Source organism: Hevea brasiliensis, chromosome 1 (assembly GCF_030052815.1).
Source record: "Hevea brasiliensis isolate MT/VB/25A 57/8 chromosome 1, ASM3005281v1, whole genome shotgun sequence".
Classification (NCBI taxonomy): Eukaryota; Viridiplantae; Streptophyta; class Magnoliopsida; order Malpighiales; family Euphorbiaceae; genus Hevea; species Hevea brasiliensis.
This window is the reverse complement of record NC_079493.1, coordinates 109,389,074-109,397,137: the sequence shown is the minus strand read 5'-3', so window position 1 is coordinate 109,397,137 and position 8,064 is coordinate 109,389,074. Positions and strand designations below refer to the sequence as shown.

The window sequence follows — 8,064 nt, the reverse complement described above, 5'->3', positions numbered from 1 at the left end:
TGATTTATTGTAAATAATTTTTTAACCTATAAACTAAATTAAACATTAATTTACTTATTTGATTTTCTACTTATAAGTACATTTAACTAATTTATAAACTAAATTAAACCCTCTTTAAACATATTTTTATTTTAATTTATTTAAAATATCATCGGATGTAAAAGATTATAAATTTTTATTTTAAATTTTCTTAAAATTTTTTATACATACTATTAAAAAGACCCGTGGAACGCGTGGGCTTTAGACCAGGAGAATAATAGTCTGAGGCAGTGAGCTCAGTCCAAAATCAAAATCTAGGGCTTAAAAGGGTCTCATTGCAACTCTCTTCTTTTTCGTTCTGTTTCTCAACAAAAATGACGCCGCCGCCTGGACCCTACTCCGGCACCAGCACCATAGCCCTGGTAATCTTCTCATCCTCTGTTTGCTTCCCTAGAAGTTACAGGAATAAAGAAGAGAAAAAATTTTCGTCTTGCTAACTGTCGCTGTTCAACTATCTAATTGTTATGTGTAGCTATTGTTGAATTCAATTCTCTGTTATTTTCTTTTTTAGGTGGCTCGTGTGTCAGCTTTTTCTTTGGGTCTTGTGTATGGGAACCTGAAGCTCAAATATCTCAAAGTACGTTACTTGATTGTTTGTTTTTTTATCTTGTTTATCGAATCTTTTTTTAAATGTGATTGTCGATACCCTTTTCTTTTATTGCAATTCATCATTTTCTTTGTTTATCTTCCATTTCAATCTGCATTGTATTCCATTTCATTCGGGCTTTAGGTTTGGAATGGAGGATATTGCGTGATATTACACTTTTTTCCATTTCAATGATTGTTGTTTGAAGTTCATCTGCCTAATGATTTTTTCAGCTTGGCAAATTTTGATCTGTTAACAAACCCAGTCAAGAATATGTTATCCATTGCAAGAAAAACTTGTGTACCACATGAAAGTAAGAGATTTCAATGTGGGGTATACGTGAACTTGGGCTCTCCCAATTCAATAGCTAGCTTTTGGGGTATGGTTCTCCTGAGTTTGTGTCAGAATCTTTGAGAAATTGAGGATAAATGCTTAAATGAAAATTGTTTAACCTTGATAGATAAGGTTATAAATGCTACGATGCCAAGTTTTTTGGAATGCTTAATGTATAGTTGTATGTGGGACTTAAAGATTTGAAGGTTGTCATGAACTTACATTTAGTAAATTAAATAGGGTAATGAGCAATGCCAAGTCATTGGTGGACTAATGAGAATAAGCCAATGGAGAAACATTCTCAAAAGGATGAATATGTTTCTTTGCTTGTTTAATTTCACTTCAAGAGTAGCTGCAGTTATTTTTCTGTTGGTTGAGGTGGTTGCTTGTTCATCTAACTAATTTCCGTCCCCATCTCTTCTGTATCTGTTATTATAACATTTTTAAGGTAGAAGTAGCAGTATACTTTAGAATACTTCTAAGCCTGTTCTATTTTGTATCATTCATAACCATCCATGGTTTTCTTTGTAAGAAATTCCTAGCATGTGATATCGGAATATCATTTTGTCTGTTTTTGTCTGTATTTTTTACAAACGCATGCACCATAGTTATTAAAGGCACGCCTTAGGCTCAAGGCTCACCAGGCTTGAATCCTAGCGTCTTATGCACCTATGTATGCGTGCCTTTGTTCCAGGCACAAGGTTCTAGAAAGACATGCCTTCTTTATTTCTATCTTTAGTGAGCACTTTTATTGGAAAAAGGACTACCACCTAAACTCAAACTAGCAAATCCAATTCAAGATATATGCCAAAGAAAAAAAAGGAAAAGCATCACATTTATTTGACTTTTATGGATTTTTAAAATTTTTTACTTTTGCGCCTTGCCTCGTCAGGTGCGCACCTGCACTTTGTGCCTTGTGCCTAGGCTCTTGGACTCCTTGGTGCCTTAGTGCGCCTTGAGTCTTTAATAACTATGACATGCACTCAAAATGTAGGACATATATGAAAACTCTCTTTCTTTCTCTCTCTTAAGACACTAATGATAAAGAACACATGAATGCTTACTTGATGCCTTCTTTTTCCAAATGCAGGCAAAAGCAAAGTCTCACAAGAAAGCTGAAGCAAAGGCTCATCACTGAGAGAGATGAGGGGTTGTTGAAGGTTAGGAGATTTGAGTTTTGCTGGCATAGAAACAATGTGCAGCATTGGAACTGTACCCGATTCTCATTTTGATGTAAAGCTTTTCTAGACCTTGTTGCACTGGTTATATCTTTTCAGCGTTTTATTTTTTGGAGGTTTTAAACACTTTAAAAGAATTGTTTTGCCTACCCTGGCCCCCATAAAGGAAGTTTTGTATTTTGCTTAGCTGACAATGTGTACATGTTGGAAGATTGGATCTTCCCTTGATTGAAATAATAAATCTGTGGCCGTCTCCCATTTCCATTTTCATGATTTTAGAAGTATTTGATTCGTATTAATCTTATTGTTCTGTATGGTTGAACACTTGAACTCCAACTTTTGGAAGAAAACATTGGCTCCTTGTCAAATTTTCCCATTGTAATTTCTTGGTTGCTTTATTTTCTTTGGCCTTGTCTACACTCGGTTGATTAGTTCTCCATTTCTTTTTTTGCCTTATTGTCTGTTGGTTCTTTTTACTTGTGAGAGTTGTATTGAGCATGAAGTTAAGATTAAGTTGAGTTTTTGGCTTGTTTGTGGTGGATATACTCTTAAAATCACTGTGCCTGTAGCAGATTGCATATTGCTTGTATTACATAAAAGATCTATGCATCTCCTTTGGAAGGAACCCTACATCTGTGCACCTAGTTGGTTCCCTTTTTTCTCTTTTTGTAGGAAAAAGAAAAAAAATCCTCCGAGGTGGCAGAAAAGTAAGGGTGGTTCGCAGGATTTCACTTGCTGTTATCTGCTTAATTTGAATTTTTCTGCTGCTTGCATGTTATTTTATTTGGTATTGTAGTCCATTTCAGAAGCTTCTTGCTTTTGGGTGCTTAGGAAGAAATTATATAGTCCGCATAAAACCCATCCTTATTGTAGATTCATTTCTATGGTACGTGTATGTTACCATGTTTCAAAAATGTTCCTTGGATCAATACTTGTTATCCTAATGCCTATAATGATTTCCTCAAGCCACGACAAGCATACTCCAGGTAATGATTATTTGCTACCTGAAACGTATTTTTCTTAACATTGTCATTGTTCTCACATCAAATGGCTGCTTCTCGTAAGTCTCCCCAGAAAACATGTTCTGAGATCTGTAGAAAACCCTATGATAATGACTATATTGAGCTTTAAGTGATCTTGGCAGCCTTATCTTGTACTATGGAAAGCTATTAGACAGTAATGGTGCAAACGTTAAGGGCTTGTTTTAAAAGGTCTGTCAGAGTTCAATCTTATATGATCATCGTGGTGCTCTTGAGGAGTAATATGTCTCAGGAGGCATTTAGGAATTTCACCTCCCTCTCTCCTTTTTTTCATTAGAGTTCTCATGCATCACCTGATTCAAGTTCAACCCTTAAAAAATACATGCTTCACACAGGAGATACATGATTAATCATTTACCTACCGATTCAAGTTCAAACCTTATGAAATACAAGCTTCACACATTAGATGCATGCTTAATCATTTACCTATCTTTGATATTAGGTCAGCTGGCGTAGGACTTAATGCACTTGTGTTAAGCCTAATATGTTGTACATTATAGAAATTAGCAGTTTTCAACACTAGTCTAGACCCAATAGTCATCATGTACATAGGGAAACAGTAAGACCAAAAATCTTGGGTAAGTTTACGTAGGATGAGTTTGTTCAAATATCTGATTTAGTTCAATGAGCGCCAGGACTTGCTTCTGCTGTGTAAACAATATATGCTTATCATCTATCCCCTGCATTAAATCAAGTAAAAGCTTCATGAACAAAAATTAAAGCATTCGCAAAGCGAGCAAAGTTGTGGCACCACATGCCAGAGTTAGTTCCCAAATAAATTATCAACACGAAATGTATGATATGTTACTCAAAGAATCCATAACAAAAAGCTTAGTTTGACACATGCACTAGAACTATAAACTGATATGTGCTTTCGGACGAAGGATAGGAGCTCCACGCCATCATCCTTAGGTTTCTAAGTTTGTAGATCTGCTAGAAACATAGGTTTTATGCAAATGTTGTGGTTGTTATACTGACTGATAAAATTTGTTATGTCATCTGCATCATATGGCGGTCCTTTTGTATTGCAGATTGCTTTCATTCTTTGTGCCCAAAAGAAAAGGAAAAAAAAAAAAATATCCCTTGAATCATCCAGTCAAGGAATAAACTCACTAGTTTTTACAAACTATATAGAACAGCCCTCAAATATGTAGCTTTATATGTAGAAGGCTGGTGCTAAATTGAATAGCGTCCTACAGTGAATAACAATATAAGTGCAACATAATGGTGTGCTTAAGTAAACACTTGAACATTTAGAACTAGGATCTAGAAAGAAAAAAAAAAGTGATGCCAAATTGAACAAGCAGCTAGCAATGCAGATCTTTGTATTGGTAAGAGTAATATAATTACATTTGGTAAACTGCAAACCAACAAACATAACCAACTAAAAGCATCATCCATCCGAAGTAGATCAAGTCATAAGGAAAACTACCCTGATAAGAAGCATGGCCAGGCAAAGAAATCAAACAACTTTAAAGCCAGGCAATTGCTGGAGCATCTATTTTACATAAATAATGTCATCAGGGTCATCACCCTCCCAATCTCTATCATCTTGAGGTGAATCGGATGATTCAGAGAATTCATCATCTTCATCCAAGACATTATCCTTCGAAGCTTTAATTCTAGCTAATATTGCAATCACCTGAAAAGTTAATTAAACATATCAGTATCAGCTGAGAACCCAATGACTGGTCCCTAGAAGCTAGAACTATTGAAGATGTTGCCAGAATCATGCAAGAACAAATACATTAAAAAAAAAAAAAAATCTTATGTTCATTATCACAACTAAAAACCTCAAACCAAAATATTTTAATGGGTTTTAATGAGATTGGCAAATGTACAGGGAGATTATTTGACAAAAATAACGCCCATGCAACCTATGAATTGATTAAGCAGCCCTCACTGTGACTTATACATGCAAACAACATAACAACTTGGTATTCTTCAAGTTGAACAAAAGAGCCCTTAGTAAAACCAGCTGAATGTTTATATGAGGAAAAGGAGAAACATACAGTGTTGCAAGACAGAAACTGAAAGATGCAAGAACTCGACGCATCATAGTATACCAAAATTTCAAAAACATATACGAAGATCTTTATTTCTTACCAATTCATCTGTAACAGATCCTTAAAGTTGATATAGGCAAATGTTAAATGAAAACTTTCCATGCAAATGGGGCACATACTAAATTTACGTATGCATTAAATAACCACTTTTATAGGAGCACATGCTAGGAGAATAAAAGGTTATCCACAAAGACCATATCCAAGAATGGATCTCCTGAGCTTACAGCTGCCAAATCCATCATCAGTCATCACATGCAGCATCCTTAAGGAAATTAAACAAATGAAAACACAGAATATATACAGTAATGTTCCACATTTAGTTAGTACCTAATCTTCATGACTTCGCTCAAAAACATACATTGGTCATTTTAACTTTTCCTCTGAAAAGAGAAAAAATTTTCAATGCAGAGATGCATACAAAGAGATAGTGAAGTGTTTACCCTGCTTCCTCTCTCCAGAGATTCATCTTCTATAAAACGTATCTCTGGACTCAGTCTCAACTTCATACGCCTCCCTAACTCACTCCTAACATACTTGGCTTTTGATTTTAAACCAGCAATAGCAACCTCCTTTCCTCTGTCATCTCCAAAAACAGATACATACACTTTAACCACCTGCAAACCCATGTACCCAGAACAGCCAATAACTCCACGAGACATCACTCCCTTAATTACTCAATAAATAAACGAACACCCATCAAATATTATCAACATATCAACTATTCATCAATTGGGTACCTGCAAATCAGCGGAGACTTCAACGTCGCTGATGGTGGTAAGGGAAGACAGATATCTATCAGCACCCAAAGCAGCCACCGGCAGAACAGCGTACTGTAGCATCTTATCTGTAAGAAGCATATCAGAAAGCTCTCTTTGAATCTGCTTGGCCACCATTTTCACTCTCCTGGGTTTGGCCATACACGTAATGGAGTTAATTAACAGCTTTGGTCGAAGGTGAACTGGGGCAGTTGATGTTGGGGTCCAAACAGGAAACAGGTTGATGTTACGCTGAGAATTGAGGAGAGGCTGGTGTGGGCGGAGAAGGAGAAGGCAAAGATGAACGTGGGGCATTGCCGTAGAGAATAGTAGCAGTTGGATTCGCTGCTGCAAGTGCTTGTGCTTTCTGGTTCGTCCTTGTGGATTCTAGATGATTTTCCAGAATATCCGGAGTATAAATCGAAGGGCATTTTGGGAATAAATTTTATGGGGTATGGATCAGTTGCGTTGTGATGCCCAACTACAAAATGGCTTCTTGCTCTCAGTGTCCCTTTGCAGCCCACTTGATTACTTAACAAATATTATTATACATAATTTCTTAAAAAAACTATTTTCTATAAAAAAAAAAATTTACTTGACATTAAAATGCTAATCTATGCTCTTAATTTATTTTTTTTAAATTAATTTTTAAAAAAATACTAAATTTAAATATGAAAAAAAATTATTTTAATTATTATGGTTGACAAATAATCCTAAATACGTGTTGGTAGTTATATTTATTTAATTTTTTTATTTTTTTTACTTATTTTTGTTTGTATGTTTATTTTATTATTAAATATTATTATATTTATTAAAATATTTTTATTTTGTTTCTTATTAAAAAATTTAATTGTTATTCATTTTTTATTTTTTTTTTATTTTTTGATAATTAAGCATAATGAGTGTGAAGGCAACACCAACACAGCGGAAACCATGATCGAGAGGATGAGATCAAAAATGGATGATTGATCATTGCGACTTGATGGAGAGAAAAAGAGAATGGCTTGATGTCCACGATCATTGAAGAACTGTTGAGAGAAGAGAGAGTGAGAAGAAATTGATGAGGTGAGGAGAGAATAAGGGAGAGATCAGAAGATGAGCATTGGATAGACAAGGAGGGAAAGCCCAACTGATGAGCAAGGATCAAGCATCTTTTCAGAGCGAAGAGATAGATCAGAATTTCAAGAAATTTAAGAAAAAAAGAAACAGACTGAAAAACCAAGGAAAATATTGAAGAAGAAGAAGAAGATTGAAATTGAAAGAAATTTCTTCTAGAAATTGAAGATGAAATGAAGAAAAATGAAAAAAGGAAAAAAGAAGAGATGAAAAAAGAGAAGAAAGAAAAGAAAAAAAAATGAAATGGAAAAAAAATGAGAAAGAAAAAAGCAAAAAGAAAAAGAAAAAAAACCAAAATTGTTGAGAAAAATTTTGAAAAAAAGAAAAATGTCATTTAAACTTTGGTATCCATCCAAAGTCAAAAGAAATTGAATCCATTGAAAATGCAACCAAAAATCAAGACGCCAAAGGTGAAAATGGAAGTACAAATGAGGAAGAGGAAGTTCTCGAAGAAAAATGAAGAAAGCTGCCTCTGCCAACGAGAGGGAGAGAGAGAGAGGAGGGCGGGAAGAGCCAGAGAGAGGAAGAGAGAGGTTGTTTGTTTTTAATGGATTGAATGAGGCAGTGCAAATATGAGTGGGCATTTTAAGGAATTGAGTGAATGAGCCAAAGCAAGCCAGAAAATGATGAGAGGAAGAAGAAGATGATGATTATGGAAGATGATGATGTGAATCCAGAGACAATGAGGAGTGAGATTTCGTTTCGTAGGTTATTTGAATCATATGTGTGTAATGTAGAGAAGATGTTTTTTCAGATGTAGACATGTTTTCTTGTATTCAGGAAGCGAAGATGAAAGAATGAAGGTAAAGAGAAAAGGAGTTATAAGCTGTTCTGGAAAAGGGGAAAGATGTGCTATCTGTGATGTGTATAAAGTGATCAAAAAAGAAAAATAAAAGAAAAAGTTCAAGGTGTGAAAAAAGAAAAAAATTTTGTTTAAAAGAAAAGGCAAAT

At 34.9% G+C, this 8,064-nt stretch overlaps 1 protein-coding gene and 1 long non-coding RNA gene across 2 annotated transcripts; one reads left to right on the top strand and one right to left on the bottom strand.

The window, feature by feature from the left end:
* Positions 1-244: 244 nt before the first annotated feature.
* On the top strand, positions 245-2,406 carry LOC110663271 (uncharacterized). The gene is made up of 3 exons (XR_002496501.2): positions 245-401; positions 551-616; positions 2,049-2,406. It is a non-coding gene; the product is annotated as an uncharacterized LOC110663271 (long non-coding RNA).
* Positions 2,407-3,644: 1,238 nt separating this feature from the next.
* On the bottom strand, positions 3,645-6,381 carry LOC110663270 (probable ribosome-binding factor A, chloroplastic). The gene is made up of 4 exons (XM_058146878.1): positions 5,980-6,381; positions 5,683-5,856; positions 4,613-4,818; positions 3,645-3,859 (listed from the first exon to the last, which is right to left on the bottom strand). Exons 1-3 carry the CDS (start codon positions 6,310-6,312, stop codon positions 4,675-4,677), a joined length of 651 nt encoding a protein of 216 aa, XP_058002861.1. The 5' UTR covers positions 6,313-6,381; the 3' UTR covers positions 3,645-3,859; positions 4,613-4,674.
* Positions 6,382-8,064: the final 1,683 nt, after the last annotated feature.

Coding starts and splice junctions, on each gene's coding strand:
- LOC110663270 (XM_058146878.1), bottom strand. CDS start 6,312: ATGCCCCACGTTCATCTTTGCCTTCTCCTTCTCCGCCCACACCAGCCT. Junction 5,857..5,979: donor AAGTCTCCGCTGATTTGCAG/GTACCCAATTGA, acceptor ATGGGTTTGCAG/GTGGTTAAAGTGTATGTATC. Junction 4,819..5,682: donor CTCTGGAGAGAGGAAGCAGG/GTAAACACTTCA, acceptor TTAACTTTTCAG/GTGATTGCAATATTAGCTAG.